Raw genomic sequence first — 17,049 nt, 5'->3', positions numbered from 1 at the left:
ACCTCCATGTTTGGGGATCAGTCCTCCTCTGGTTCTGAATTAAAACATACAACAAAAAAGTAATTGGTAACTCACTCCTAGTTAAGCTTATAATATGACTTTATTAGCTAAAATTTTAACTTAATTGTTACAGTCCACATGAACGCCCCTCTTTGTGTGTTTGCTTATATATTAGGAAATGGCCGAGGCCATTATCTTTTTTTCAGAGCGGGGTGATATATAGTTATTCTGATTGTGTAAAGATTGTCTTTGTAATAATGTGTAAGAAAGATGTTGATTTTACCATTGGCCTCCTTTTTCCCCTCTGCCCTAATGCCCTTACATTTCCTGCACTATGTTATGGTAACATAATGCCGGATCCATTAAGCTCTATGGGGACATTTTTGCTGTTGTCTAGCAGTGTTGTTCTCTTGACTTTTGAGGAAACAAAAATTAAAACACATAAACACATCAAAACGTCCCATCGACACTTTCAGTTAGGCACATGATGTCATGTGATAACACAGAGACGAGACAAAGTTTGGCATGCTTGCACCTCAGCGAGGACAACAAAGGAAATCGTTAGGCTGGAATGTCAGGTCACTATCAGGAGTTTGTATTACAGGTTTTACAAGAGTTAGAGTTACGTTTTCTGCAGTCTGGCTACAAATACAGGCATTAAGGTCATTAATTATACTTTCTTGTTCTTCAGGTGTTTCCGATTGTTTCTTTAAACTTCTACACTTCAGATTTTAAAAACTGTACTTTTTATTCATCAAAATTCATTTTTAAGTTTCAGTTACTTTGCAGGTTAAGATAAATACAAAAGACAATCTACAAATAAATAAGGATGTATCGCTGAAGATCATATACATTAAGTAGTTCTAATTAGCCTTGTCTTTAGTAGCTTCCCAAAATCAATGCATCAATACAATAAAAATACACTATAATATAAACAGTTTAAATGGATCATTTTGTTTTATGACTGCTTTTATTTTTGGTATTTTAAGTATATTTTGATGCTAATACTTCTTTATTTCAATAACATTTTTAATGCAGGACTATTTTTTGAAGATTTATAAGACTTATGGTGCATAAACAGATATAACATTAATTATTAAGTATCAACAAACCAACCCAGTAAATGTTATGGAGCACAAATTACGATTTTCCTTCTGAAATGTATTGGAGCAGTACACAAGCAGCAAATTGGTACAGAAAAACTAAAAAGTATACACATACACGAGAAGGGTTGTTGGAAACATTTAGTTTCCACTATGGTCATAAAATGAAACTCAAAGGAATATTATGGGTCTTACCTCAGCATGGATTTATCCCGAGAGAACACAGTGATGAAATCTTAGTTTGATTCTTCAGTTTATCTCGAGGTTTTTTTCTGTTCGTTTAATTTCCTGGCAGTCAGTCAATGAAGCATAAATAAACCGTTCAGTCATATGGCTGCTTACGCCTCTTTTTTAAGGCGTAGTCAGAGGGCTGTTTTTTTATAACACCATGGAAAGATGAAACTTGTGAAACACCCTGTGTTGGACAAGCTATAAATGTAGTGAGCTAAGCCACCAGTTACTCTATCACATTTAACTGCACTGAAGCTACCCCCCAGAGAAATGCAGCAAGCTAAGCTAAAGCAAAAAGGCAAAGTAGCTTGCTCTTTAAATCTATTTTCTTTTACAGTGTGTAATGGTAAAATTAATGTGAGCCTGTATCATCGTTGTAGAAGTGTACACATCGTTCCCCTCTCATTGCACAGGTTTAAAGTTATTATAATTAGGTGTTTATCAAAGACTGACTTCACTTCTCAGGCAGAAATAATTAGCAAAACTACCTCGAGAAGAGTTTGATGAGCATACTGTATTTTAAAAACTCCCAGTGATAGGCTACTCTTATCTCATTATTGCTTCACTAAAGCTTGAAGAAGAAACTGTTAACATGTTTGATAAATGACTCGTGTACTCCCTATTTGCTATATAATATTCCATCTCGACTTAGCTGTTTTGTCAGACACTGTCAGGCTCCACTCAGTGTAAGCGGCTGAAATACAGCTGAGGTTTCTTTATTATAGACTTTGCCTCCACACAGTGAACTGATTTTATTCCAAGTCAATGCTGTTGTTATGGTATTAATATTAGGAGCACTCTGTACTGAAAGTAGCTTTAGCTACATTTATATCAAGCAATTACACCACAGCATTAGGCTCAACTTAACCAACAGCCAAAGGTTCGGGGGTGGGGGACTTTGCAATTGAGTGTTGTGTCTGCTAAGATCAAGGTCTGGGCCAGATAAGAGTCCTTGACCCCCTTGGCACCGTGTGATGGCCTGTAACGAAGAGCCCATTGTTACTGGTGACTGACGGCTTGGTTGCCATGTAAATATTGCACACTGGGTTTGGTTAGAGGCACAACTTAAATTATTAATGGCACTTGGCACTTTGATAGCAGTATTTGCACTTTATTAGCGATCTTTGCACAGTACATTTATCACATTGCATATTTGCACATTTTAGGATTTAACATTATTTATTGTTTGTGTACAAACAGTATTTATTCACGTTTTAAGCCCATGATTGAGGTGGTCTTCCGGCGGGTGCTGGCTTGAGAGCGCTGCTCCGCCTAAAAGAGAGGGGAGTTAGAAAGCTCAGATGATGCTGTTCGTTTACGTGGTTTAATAATTAACAAACAATGACACGTGTTCCGTTTAGGGTGTGCAGTATGTTGTATGTGTTGATCGTGGTAATAAGTGTGTGCTAGTGCCTTAAATGTAGATTGATGTATAAGTTGTGTGATTACTCACCTGTCTTGTCCTGTGTCCGCTCCAGGGTGTTCGGGCCAAAAGATTCCCCCGGGGAACGGACACCCAGATAAACGCTCCGGGAGGGACCAAGGGCTAAGATAGGCAGAGGGGAGGTGAAATAGTGTGGTGTATATTTATATTTATTGTAAGTACGGGTAATGGGGTTTATTTTGTGTTCAATAGCGGTCTGTGTTTATTGTTAATATTATGGATAGGGGTATAATATATACCTATTTTGGCAGCCCATTTTGTTTATCCATAGTATTTTGGAGAGCACCTCCAAATAGGTTGGTCCAATACAAGTCTACCGGTGGCACAGTATAAAAGGCGCCATACATCATCTGTCTGTGTTGCCGGTCATAGTTATGTTGGACCCTGTTAACTGCTGCTGTTTTTGTTGATGGCTGAATAAACATGTCTTTTGGTACACCTTACCACCAACTTGCCGTCATTTTCCACCCTGAACACTGCATCATCCAGTCGCTCAACGGGTCATTCTAACGCCGGGAGATGCCGATAGCATTCTATATATTACATGGTTTCTTTATTAAGTAAACACAAAATTTACAAAGCTTTGTCATTGGTTTGATTAAGTTATACTAGTTCATTTTTCCTTTCTTTGAGTTACCTGGCTGCTGGCTCTCGTTCCTGGTTTGGCCAAAAGATGTGTCTGTGGGTGGAGTCTGGCTTTATGGAGGAGGACCATACCAAGTGCGCTGACAGCATGGGGGGGGTAGGGTTTCGTTGTATTCAGGTTTAGTTATGTTGTATGTTGTCCTCCCCTGCACGTTTAGTCTTGGTTTGGTCAGCCTGTATAAATGTCCCCCTCAGTTCTCATTTCGTTAGGTCTGTTGGTTGAGTTTACATCTAGTTTAGTTATTTTTCAGTAGAGTTCTGTTCTGTAGACCTCTTTTAATTTGCTTGTTTAAGCAATATTGCTTTTGTTGAACCCCTTTGGAATAAAAATCCTGATTTTTGAGCTTCAAACCTGTGTTCCTTTGTGCCTTGACTGTTTGGTCCACGACACACCGTCAAATCAAAAATGCTTCTTAAAAACAATTGAAGTCTTCAAAGTATAAACCGCAGACTGGCAGGACCTGATGCAATCAACAGTATATTGAAGTATTGACAGCAAATGCTACAATACACTCTCAGTGTCCCGGGATGGACTGACACTGTGCTGTAGGTTCCCATTTTAAATAGATTGGATGGTTATACATGGTTAACCGTGGTTCTCTGAGTGAAGAGACTATCCCTCCAGCTCAAGGCTGCTCTGGGATTCGTAACATCAAAATTATGACCAGTGAGGGTAGGTGCACAGGTGCTTTTATGCTGTGATCACTGCCACTACACAGGTAGCTTGTCTTAAATAATGATCCACGTCACCTGACCCCCTCTTGCCAGAGTCCAGGAAACAAAAGGCACAACCAATAATCCAACAGAAATGGGAGCCATGAGGGAAAATCTAACAGAGCACAGGCAACAGGTAACCAGGGTTCCACGAGCATAGACGCAATGAACTGGCACAGGGACATGGGAAGACACGGACTAAATACACTGGGGAGGTGAGACTAATCGGGCACAGGTGAGACAATCAAGGGAGCAGGTGAAAACAATAAGGGCAGTTATTCTATAACAGGCAACAATGTTCCTCGGCTTCTCTCTGACAGAAGACCAAAGAGCAACGTTCCCTCTTTGCTGCTCTCTCTGCTTCATAAAGAGCAGCAGCCTGATGAGCCAGCTCGGCTTGCCTCTGGCCTTCGATTTTGTCCTCAGCAGGCTCTTTTCTGGTTCATGAAGCCTTCCAGAATGGTGACCCAGCTCAGCTCAGGGCTCTCACATGCTAAAGGGCAGAAAGTTTATTTTACTCAAACTGAATTTAAAGGTTCATAAATGTAAAGGTCACCTTAATCTCTTAGTGTACATCTACATTAATGTATAAGTGCAAACCCTCTCAGTTTACAGTATTGCAGAGAGACTAGACAATTGCTAATGGCTTAGAATCAATTTGGCATCAAATCAGGAGCATGCACATTCATGTTTAATTAATGTCAACTAACCGAGTCAAATTAGCTCATCTATAAATGTGAACAACACACATTTTATCATACACAAGTTTCATTAACTTTATGGTTCAGAACACCCAGAGTGCAGGAGCAGAAATGATCACTAACTGAAAGCTATCTAAACACATTAGCAGCGGCAACAATGGCTAGCACTCTGTTTACATTGCTAGGTAGCTATAAAGTTATAAACTATTAAGCTATAAACTCTCACAAACTTCATACATGTAGTTCGACATGTTACGGTACTGTACCGCGACCACTGGCATGCATGCGCATGTAAATACATAGCTAAAACAGGATATGTGAAAAAAGAAGGAAAACGTGCTGCCGTTCAGTATGGCTGCTCATATGAGAATGAGCAATAGTGGCAGCTCCTGGCCAATCCATAGCCCAGGCCACAGGTAAGGTCTCATACTGCCCTCTACTGACAACAACTGGAATAATACACTTAATTCAGGAAAGTTAAATGCTGCTGCCGGCCTTAATTATTCTGTTTACACAATTTATAAAACAACAACATGTGATAATACATTTTGTGTATGTCACACCATGTTTGAGAAGTGTATTTGTCGTGCATTTTGATTTTATAGTTTGACTCATGTCCCCTCTGTTAACATGGAGGAGGCGGGCTTTATGACCTATACTGCAGCCAGTCAGCAGGGGGCGCTCTAATGTTTTGGCTTCACTTTTAGGGAGCTGTCATGTCGTCCAACTTTTCATACAGTCTGTGTTCAACAAACAAACATTTTAAAAGCAGTTTTCTTCTCCTCTTGAGGATGGACATTTTTACTTTTTACAAATCTGCATCAATGATGTTGAAACTTCGGCAAAGGCAGGAACAACAAAAACGGTTTCTTTTTCTGTAAACAATGCAGCACGCGGTAAAGGAAGTCTTGACTGGAAGTCATTAATCGCTAACCGCTGGCTATGTTCACCATTGTCCCCAGAGGCTATATCGTCGTTGGGATCTGAGATCACTAAAAACAACCGTTGTCATGACAACGCCGTCATGCTTGTGCAGAGCACTACTGATCTATGCTCAGCTGAAACTACTAAAACCCCGGATATTTGGCTTTACCTGATGCCTTATCATGTTGCTTCACTATATTATATTTTGTCTGCTATATTTCTATTTGTAGATGGTATTCATGTGATTTTGCATGCATATAGGTCTACCCACCAGCAGGCCAAAAAATTCAACCCACAGCAACAATTCAAAAGTAGCACTTTTGCGAGGGACATCAGCAAACCTGTCAACCCTGTACAGACGGGAGTGCTTCTTAGGCGAACATACTGGAATATGCTGGCTTAATTTGGCTGCAGCCAATTGCACACTTGGGAGGGGTGTCACACACTTATGTTTTCCTTGACAAATGGAAATAAATAGAAAATAAATAGGAAAGAACGGCAGACAAATCCGTTCATAGGGTCATATTTTCGACTGTATGTTGGGGGGGGCAGATTGGTATTTTCTCTATCCTGCATCTCCTGCTATCCCATTTTTCGGCCCATCCAGTCGAGGCAGATGGCTGTTCAACATGAGTCTGGTTCTGCTCGAGGTTTCTGCCTGTTAAAAGGAGGTTTTTCCTTGCCAATGTGCCGAATATTGCCAAGTGCTACTCATGGTGATTCATGTTGGGCCTCTCTTTAAATAACATAAAGAGTCGGTCTATACCTGCTCTTTTTGTAAAGTGTCTCGAGATAACTCTGGTTATGATTTAGCGCTATACATATAAAATTTAAAATTTGAATTTGATTTGCTGAAAAAATCTCATCTCTGCTAATATGATTTTGTGTTTCCTTCTTTACAACTGAAGCACTAAATGTATAGTGTTTCTCCCACACAGTTTAAGAGTAATATTTTCAAACTTTTGCAGATTCACATTTGCTCTTGTACTGCAGGCTGGTCTATGAAAGCTGAGTTTATAACACACACTTTTCAGAGACTCACCACACAAGAGCTTGCGTGAATCATTATTTCCGGCACTGTTGTCTACCAGCTCTGGTCTGAAACTCCCAAACAAATATTATGACAAAAAAACAGCTGGGTCCAGCAAAGCAAAGGCATTCTCTCTTAAAGATATGTTTGCTCATTGCTGATGGAGTCAAACCACAGCGCAGCTGTTACGCAACAGACATGCAACCAGTGGAAGTCCGGGATTACAGGTCAGCTCCTTCTTCACCCCGGCGGTCCGGTACGATGCCTGCAATACTGCTAAAGCTGCACCAACCCTGCCTCTGACTCTAGCTAAATACTATGCACAAACATTAGAGAGTTATCAATCGTATCATGTTACTCAGCATATTCCATTTAAAGTAAATTATATTATGACAAAAAAAACAGCTGGGTCCTTGAAGCAAAGGCATTCTCTCTGAAAGGTTTGTCTGCTCATTGCTGAAGTAAAGTGCAATCAAATGTTGTATTTACAAAGAGGGTAGACTCCTCCACCAATTAATGACGAACAAAGGATATGCAACCTGGATGCAAAAGTGGGTGTTGTTAACTTAGCTCTGATGGACGAGTCATAAATACGCATGCAAATGTACATCCACAAAACATTTGCAATAAAAAGATTCACCCTGTCAAAACTCAAACTCAAAACTACAAGATTTCAAACCTGAAAAGCAAAGAACAGTGTCACTGAAATTCTGACAATTTGAGACTGAATTTCAACCATGTAGTTTTTTTCTGTTTTAAAATTCTATATAATCACATTGGCCAATGAGAAGCGCTGATTTCTAAAAGTCAGACTTCATTAAATATTTCCACGTTTGTCCGAAGGTGATGCCCTCCGTGACCAGAACAACTACGGCTTCAGCACCAGCGACCGTGACAATGATGGTTGCTCCCCATGCATCTTTGGTGATATCGCTCAGATGGAGTGTACGTTTACAGGAGGTGGTGGTTGGTGGTACAGCCGCTGTGGCTCTGCCAGTCTGAATGGTGACTGGCATCGTGCAGGTGACCACATGGGTTGGGCGTCAGGCCTCCACTGGAAAACCTGGAAAACCCTTGCGCCTTACTCCATGAAGGCCACCAGAATGATGATCAAGTCTGTGTGAGAGGATCCAAGTTTTACTCCATGCTGGCTTTTCTTGTAGCACAGCGAGAGTGGTATTAGACTTTAGCACTTTCTCCTTTAACCTATTTTAAAGCATGCTTTATTAGTTATAGACACAGGTCCTATTTACTGCTACTACCTGGGTTCTCTCAGTGTTTGTTTTGAAATTATGTGAACATTTCATCCCGTGCATGTTCAATGTGGTCATCACTGAGGTTCTCCTTTTAGAGATCATTAAGAATGATGGATGACCATAATTCAATTAACAGGCATCTGTGAAATCTTTGCATTCCTAAAAATGTGGGTGTTAAATCTGAAAATTTAACAAACATGTAGAAGCAACATTAGGCAGGTAATATTATCATGTTACTTTGTTTCTTGAGCATAAAATACATTTTCATTAAATGATTATATTTGCCCAACCTGATTTCTTGACTGTTTTCAATTCCCAGTTAGTTCATCTTTAAACTACTATCAGATTGTATAAGCACATTAAAGGATACTCCCTATTTCATATGCTCACAGGTTCTGTATGCCTGATATTTAAAATGTAAAAAAGTGCAACATACAGAGATATTACATGTCCCCACTTTCAGAAGCAAACAGTCTTTGTTGGAGTGATCCATGAAACATATTCACGTCTCTTGGGGGAGGTTTTTTAAAAATATGTTGCTGTTGCTGTTCCTACAAAGTGAATTCACTCCAATTTTTGCTTCATTGACTTTCTATATGAGAACCTCCCACCCTGCTGGATAACAACATTATCTGGTGTATAAACCATCCCAGGAGTCATCTGATACTGATCACTGATCACTGAGATTGTGCATCCCTTGGCCAGTCATGAGGAAAGCCCCGCAGGTAAACTTTTGTGCGTTAACAGGGTTTCTGATCTAGCTTTCTGCTTCATGTTCCTGAACTGGTCAGCCCTATGCTCAAGATGATTGAAGACACGACCCTGACCTTTTCCAATGTCTCCTGAAATGCCTGTACTCGCAAATGGTCCACCTCTTAAAGTCAGGCCAGATGTCCATTCTCAATTGGCAAGATGAGTTAATGAATCGTCAGATCCAGAAATTTACATTCCCATAAATGTAATGGAGCTTTTGATTTCATAGGTGGGCTTATTCAGGAATTGGCTTCAAGACTGACGTTTAATGAAATCTGATTCTACTTTTGGTAGTGATTTCCTTCAGCTCCTGGAATGTTGCTTGATAATTTCAAGACACAGCTCAAGGAGTTGCACCATTAATACTTAGAGCAATTCAGAGTGCTTTACACAGTTCAAAACAGAGCATTAACAAAAAAAAGCAAAGCAAAGCAAAATATGGCATTAAAATACAAAACGGGTCCGGTCCGAACAATGTAACAGTATACTGTATTATAGTTCCCTGAGCTTTAATTACTTCTTGTCAATTATACTTTTCCTTAGTATTACGAGAATTATTTGCTTATATTATATATATTATTATTATATTATATATTATATTTGATTACTGCAACTCCCTACTGGCAGGCCTTCCTGCATGCACATTCAAACCTCTGCAGATGATCCAGAACTTAGCAGCGCAACTGGTCTTCAATCGACCCAAAACGTCACGTCACTCCACTGTTCATATCCCTCCACTGGCTCCCAGTCGCCGCTCGCATCAAATTCAAAACCCTGTGGCTTGCTGACAAAACAGCAACAACAACGAAAATGAAAGGTAGAAGGATGGCATCATTCACGGTAAGACCGTGGTGACAGTCTGAGTGAGGTCGAAATAGATCAAGCATTCACCAGTGTTTTTTATGATAGCCAAGTTAACTTGAAGCTGTTTTCAGCCCTGTTCCGTCACTTTTGTGCTCAACATTCACTGGTTAACCCTCCTGTTATCCTTGGGGTCAATTTGACCCCATTCAATGTTGATCATTCAAAAAATAATCGTTTTGCTTCATATTTCATGACTTTTCCTAATTTGATGGGGACAACTGATTATGCATAAAATTATCATGATGATATTTTTTCAATGTGCTGAACACATAAAGCACGCATTGGTGTTCCTCTGGGGTCAATTTGACCCCAAGCTGTTTTAGCTGTGTAAAACTTGTCTGTCTGTGTGTGTGACCTAACATCCCCACACCTGCAGGTGCAGAGTTGATACTTTTGAGTTGATACATAACAGAGGGGTGGGGAAAACAACTATTCCCACCAGAACTTTGATACTTCTGGTGGTGTGGGCATGTGGGAAACAACTTGACTTGTGAACTCCTGCCAAAATGAGGAAGCCAATGTAGGCTTGGAAGTTGATCACATCCAAGTCTTTCCGACTACACATGCCTCCCCTCTAAAATTATCATCTCAAGTACAATATTTTCAAATGATGGTTATATGAAGAGCTCAAACAATGACTTTATGTCTTCAACATGGCTGACTGTGTGTCTGGTGGGACATACTCTTAGCAGCACGTCTACCTTGTTGTTGAAGTGAGTAGAGGGACCATCATTTTCCATTTTTGGTGCTAACATGACATGGGGGAGGGGGAAACAATATTCTCATGAGAACTTTCCCGCACCATGGGCATGAAGGTGTGTGTGTGGAGGGCGGGGTATTCCCGCAAGGACATTGCATTCTGACATTCTGAGACAGAGGATTGTGTTGAGGAGGACCCTGATTTTGAGGTATTCTCATCTGATGAGAATGAGAGTGCTGACGCTCCTGTTGTCTCTCAACCACCAGCAGACACGATCCCTTCCAATAATGAAAAGATACTATGGTCCCTTTCCCCACTTCAACAGCAGGGTAGACTTAGCACTACTAATATTATCAAAATGGTTCCAGGCCCCACCAGATATGCAATCAGCCATGTTGAAGACATCAAATCATCATTAGTGCTCTTCATAACACCATCCACTGAAAATATTGTACTTGGGATGACAAATTTGCCGGTCCCAAGCCGGGATATAAAAAGAGGAGGGGTGAGTGAGACTTTATAGTGACTAACCACAAATATGTTAAAAAAAAAGGAGATCAAAATAATTAAATAAATATGTTTAGAGAGAGGAAAGGGGGGGTCACCAACATCAATCAATATGGTTCATTATGTGAGAGTCATGAATGTGCACCCCAAATTAGAAAAGATTTGGATGAAAGATTTCCGAGATACACTAACTCTAAAACTGAAGGTTTGACCTGATGGTGGCGCTACAGGAAAGGTCATATCATCACCAAAACCAATAGAGTTCATACTCTTGTGGTCATTAATGTTGTCAGTAAATTTGAGAAGCTTTGTATGAAAACTTTTCAAGATACATTCATTCTAATTTAAAAGTTTGGGCTGATGGTGGTGCGTGGCACTAGAGAACAGGTCAACTCACCAATAGGTTTCATTATCGAGGGGTTATTTCTTTATTCAACAGAAAAACAAAGTGCCTGACACAAAGACTTGGTCAACAATTGTATGTAAATCATTTTCTGGAGGCAAATATCCCTGGGGTCAGATTGACCCCAAGGGTAAAATGTGTTAGTTTAAAAAACGTGTGGGGGAAATTCAAGCAAATGGGGGTTTGCTGAATTTAGCAAAACTCTCATTGACCAAATCCACATCTAGCTGCCCTTTTGGGGGCATACGTAGGACAAGAGAACATCAATCATATTCTTAATGATGGGACGTGGTGGATGGATGTTGTGTGGCATATGGTGAGCCAGAGTCATCTCCAAGGCGTCCACCAGACAAACATTAAGTCCCTTGAAAATGGCTCTGAGAACCTTGTCTTGCTGAAGCGAGAACCAGTCACTGTTGGTAAGAGCCATTTTAAGCGTCAAAGCTCTCAGATTTGGAGTCCTGATGACAACCAGCGTGCCTGGAGCCCTGTCCAGCAGATGCACCACTGCCCTGCGGATGCTCTGAAGCCGTCGGATGTAGAGCTCAATTGGGAAACTGTTGAAGTGAGCCCCGACGGTAAAAACTATGACAGTGTTGTCGCCACCAGTTACCCCATCTATTTCATTGGCAATGTAACGCAGCTCGCTGATTGGGACGTTGCGAAAAGAAATAGGAGGACCGTGGCAGCGGTATGTTACCAAGAATTTGTTTGCATTGTCCAACATCATGAAAGGTCCTACTTGCTTAAAGCTGTACAGGTTGAACTCCTTGACATCTGAAAGTAGTACAGAGGGGAGAGGTTAAGCAGAGGTTTAAACAAAATAAAACTGTTTCCAGAAATCCCTGTGTGTTTCCAGAATTACCTGGTAGGAAAGCATTGAGGTATTCAAACCACTGCCTGATGGTGGAGTCTCCATACAGGTGGACAATCTTGCCTTTCAGACACTGATTGACGGCAGAGGGGCTGTTGAATTGGCGAACTTTGATTCCACCTAGTGCTCTCCACACACCCTGGTAGTAATAGCCAGAAACTCCAGACTTCCCAATGCTTTCCTTGACCTCAGGTTGACCTGAGAGAAAAGGATGTGGGAAGACTTATTTTATATTTTACTGAGAAGAAACATAACGTGTTATCAGTATGTAGAGCGTCTGTGGATGCGTGTAAATGTAGATATGCAAAACAAAACTCCAGACGACAAAGGAACAGTGTCTTGCCACCGGCCCCATCAGATAACCAGAGAGAGACCGAGAGAGAGATCTTGGAGGTCTTTATCAGGCAGAGCGCACCGGGCCCACTTGCAACTCATGACGCTAATGAACCCTCCAAAGTGGACACACCTCTCCTGCAACACAGGCCACGTACACAACCAGCACCAAACAGAGACACCCAGTGGCCAGGTGGAGGGATCATCATATTGTATTAAAAATGCGATCGCAAGTGTGCCTCTCGGCCCAGCTACTGTGGCCATAAGGATAGATTCACTATTAGAGGCAGCCTCCAGTGGTCATTAGAGGTACTGCAGTTTTTGGCACTTCCACAATGACTTAATTTATTGATTCTGGAAGTTGACACTTGTTAGCAACAGTAAGTCAGTGGGGAGAGGTTTATATAACATATTTTAAACACCTATAGAACAATTACATTTAAAGAGATAGCCTTTAGCATTACCTCAACCTGTGCACTTCCTTCCCAGAGTAAAGAGAATACAGCAGAGTAGGAGCCATTGAGGTGATCCACCACTTGCCCGGCCACACCTGCTCCAAGTGTCTTGTTGTGCAACCGTGCAATTAAGACATCTCCTCCAGACTTCTTGGCTTGACCTTGAAAGTCGTATATTTGGATCATAACCTCCAGCTGATCCCCTACATGCCACTGCCCCCCCTCCCTCTTCCCTGGGAGAATGGTGAAGGTGCTGTGGGCAGGATCACTTGTCTGATTCAGTGGAAGAGGAGCTGGCAAAAGTGGAGTTTCTGGCCAAGCAATCGAGTCTAATATGAGGCGTTCCTCTAGAGCGTCTGTAGAGGACAGTGGCTGGAAGGTGCAGAAGCCATGATGCTTCTGAGGATCAGTGGTAGCTCCCTGGAGGTTGATGGTGGAGATTTCTTCATACTTCAACTGGCAGGGGGTTGAGACAGAAAGATTGTGACAAAGATGCCTTAAACAAGCAAATGAACTAAATAAAACAAAAAGGGCAAGAAGGACATTTTTTTCTGCTCTACACAACAAAATGACACAATATTTATGGATGGTAACAATCGTTGATCTGTTAGGTGTAAGCTGCTGGAATTCACTCTTAAATAGTTCTTGTTCTTTGTAGGTCATGGCGCAAGTGCATTTAGGACCCGCTCCACTTTTGCTTGTTAAATGGCGCAAAATCTGGGCACACAGTAAAGCACATATTTAGTCTCTTAATTAATCAAAGATGTATTTTGCATATAACATTAATCATATATAATCGCTTTCTTATGGCATAGCACCAACAGTGGTTGGTGCATCTTACCACACCCCATTTTAAGTCCAAGAGGCCCACAAGTGCTACTAATACAATATGGACGCCAGGTGTGAACAAATCTGCTATTTGCACTTTGCACCTTTTTGCACTGCAGAAAGACTGGGCACTTTGTTTTTGTGACAATCAGGGGAGCATTAAGTAAAGCCAGTACATCTCACTGATTCCCCCAATGAATCTTTGCAGATCACAGCGGGGGAGATTGAGGTAAAGTGACACAAATAGTTCAGGAGGGATTATAAGCTTTGAACACAATAGGGCAGTTAAATGCAGAGTCAAAAGTCATATTTAAATATATCCTCCAGATACTTTTAACTGTACTTTCAAATCCGTAGTTTTATGTGTTTTTATGATACTGACTGCTTTATTTTTTTATTACACTGTATATGAAAAGGCCCAACTAGGGACAAAAGTTCAAATTAGCTAAAGCTCTAAACTCTTCTTGCAACACATCAGTTTCGTGCTCTGTACTGGAACTATGTTAAATTTTATCGTTTCTATCAAATAGAGTAAATTCAAATTCACGAGTATCTTAAAGTCCGACAGAAATCGCATTTAGGTATCCCAAACTACTGAAGTAGTTCTGTTTGGCCCTTCTGACTCCACCAGTCAGATCTGTCATGAACTTGTGCCCACTGTCAACATGTGTAAAAACCTCTGCATAAAACCTGCCAGATCTTTAACAGGTACATAAAAGCCTGAGCATTACTCCCCCGTACTCGCCTCCCTCTACTGGCTCCCTGTCAATTTTTGAATTCATTTTTAAAATTGTATTTCTTGTTATGAAGTCACTTCATGGATCGGCTCTCTCATATTTATCAGAACTCTTATTTTTTATTTCATTTTTATATTTGTTTGTGATCATTTGTTGTGTGTTTTTACAGTTTTATCTGCCACTGCCTGCGAAGCACTTTGGTCAGCTCACATTGTTTTAATGTGCTATACAAATACATTTGACTTGACTTGACTGAAGTGTGTTTTGGGCATCATTTGGTTTTAGGAAATAGTTTCAATATTTGTCACCTATTTGTTCATTTTGTGTCTTCAGTGGGAAGAAATGGGAACCAGTAGTTTGGAACACATCGATGGTTTTAAAATTGCAACAAAAGATTTTTTTAAAGAAAATTACCCAGAAACTCATATTGCATTTATTTGCAACATAAACGTGACCGTAATCTGAGACACATTAAAAGACAGTTAAAAAGAGTAGCCTGAAATCTGACCAATATTCAACATTTCATACAGGGTCCACTTTTAAAGTGTTCCCAGGAAAACCAAATTCTCACCTTCAGTAGGTCCAGGTAACCAAGAATAGAGATGAAGACAAACACAGCCAGGAAGAGGAAGCAGCACTTTGGAAGGTTTTTGCAGAACTTGTGTCTTATACAACCTTTGACCTCCATCAGTCCTCCTCTGGTTCTGAATTAAAACATACAACAAAAAACCATTTGGTAACTCAATCATTGTTAAGCTAATAATACGATTTTTATTTGCTAAAATTTTAACTTAATTGTTAAGGTCCATATGAACGCCCCTCTTTGTGGGCATAAATATGTTGTATAATATTGTATTCGTATAAAAGAGCATCGCACTGGAGCGTCACAAACTCCTCAGCCGTATCTTTGACACCCCTAAATTATGACAAAGCTTCCTCCTTGGAGTGAGTTAGCAAGAACAGCTCCTCATACAGACACTCTTCTGCGTCGTGTGTAATGGTCCAGACCGTCTTGAGGTGAAAGTGTGCCAGTAGCCTATATGCCGAGGTTCAGCCTTGGACAGCCCCGTACTGATTTAACCCCTAGTAATAACAGTAAAAGTAATGTCTTTATGACTTCACAATAAACTGGTGAGACGTGCCCCCTCCCCATCCAGCTCATCATCTGTTGCCTATGTGACAGAATTGAGCTCAGTCAGGATGAGAGCGAAGCTGCAACTTCAAGAATCTATGACAATTAATTAAAAGGAGAGGATGAATTCTTAAAATGAGGCCACAATTTATGATCTCGTGTGCACAAGACTGTAAATCGAAGAAACTTTGACATGCTTGACTGCTTGACTTGCAGAAAAACAAACAAACTTGTCAGACTGGTATGTCAAGTGACACCCAGGTGTTTTAATAGTAGTTTGTATGACAGGTTTTAAAAGAGTTAGAGTTGTGTTTTCTTCTACAAATACAGGGATTAAGGTCACTAATTACATTTACTCAAATATTGTAGATGTATTGGAGTACAAATTACAATTTTCCTTCTGAAATGTATTGGAGCAGTACAAAGCAGCAAATTGGTACAGAAAAACTGAAATACAAATAAGTGAAGAGTTTACGAGAAGGGTTGTTGGAAACTTTTAGTTTTCACAATGTCTATAAAATGAAACTTCTATTACACTCAAAGGAATAGTATGTGTCAGAGTCAGTCAGAGGGCTGGGTTTTTATAACACCAAAGAAAGATAAAACTTGTGAAACAACCTGTGTTGGACAAGCTATAAATGTAGTGAGCTAAGCCACCAGTTACTCGACATTACATCTAGCTGCACTGAAGCTACCCCCCAGAGAAATGTAGCAAGCTAAGCTAAAGTAACAGTGTGTAATGATGGATGGATAGATAGATAGATAGACAAAGGCTTATTGTTCAGTCCAGGTAAAAGGTGCAACCAAAAATCCATCAAATGTCAGCTAACAGGCGACAAAGAGTTTCAAAAGGATAGACATTAGACATATGATAAACTGGCACAGAGACATGGGAAGACAAAGACTATCAAACACAGGTGAGACAACAAGAGGCAGGTGAAAACATCAAGGGCGGAGTGGAAAATTAAACGAGCGTGGGCGCTTCTCTTTACATGAATTTGCATATCATCACACCCTGTCTCCTCAGCTGGCCCGGAAATCATTCCCCCTCGGCCATGATGGAGGATCTTCCAATGTATTGAATCCACTTGGAGGAGAGAGGAGAGAGGAGAGAGGAGGCTTCAGAAGGAGCTCAGAGCGAGGATACACAGGTGGATCCTACGCTGAAATGTTTTAACCAAAGACGTGACATGTTTGGTGTAGCGGTGCCGCATTTCAGATGCCGCATATCCACGCAGTTCGCTCTTTATTCTCACAGCGCAGATCTACAGAAAATATAACAGTTTAATGTGCCATGATGGCAAAATATATGATCACATATTACAGCTACATACCTAGATACAGAATAATTATATTACAAAGTGTTGAGGTGTTGGAAAAAAATGTGAAACTTTATAATTAAATGTTTTAGAGTT

The 17,049-nt window shown here is 40.5% G+C and overlaps 1 protein-coding gene across 1 annotated transcript; it reads right to left on the bottom strand.

Annotated features, from left to right (window-relative positions):
- Nucleotides 1-11,498: 11,498 nt before the first annotated feature.
- On the bottom strand, nt 11,499-15,190 carry LOC138599873 (NXPE family member 3-like). The gene is made up of 4 exons (XM_069671628.1): nt 15,074-15,190; nt 13,033-13,393; nt 12,141-12,347; nt 11,499-12,052 (listed from the first exon to the last, which is right to left on the bottom strand). Exons 1-4 carry the CDS (start codon nt 15,188-15,190, stop codon nt 11,499-11,501), a joined length of 1,239 nt encoding a protein of 412 aa, XP_069527729.1.
- Nucleotides 15,191-17,049: the final 1,859 nt, after the last annotated feature.

This window comes from Semicossyphus pulcher, unplaced genomic scaffold (genome assembly GCF_022749685.1).
Source record: "Semicossyphus pulcher isolate SPU_LCO1_2020_fin unplaced genomic scaffold, fSemPul1.0.p SCAF_20, whole genome shotgun sequence".
NCBI classification, from domain to species: domain Eukaryota; kingdom Metazoa; phylum Chordata; class Actinopteri; order Labriformes; family Labridae; genus Semicossyphus; species Semicossyphus pulcher.
This window is presented reverse-complemented; position numbering and strand designations above follow the sequence as displayed.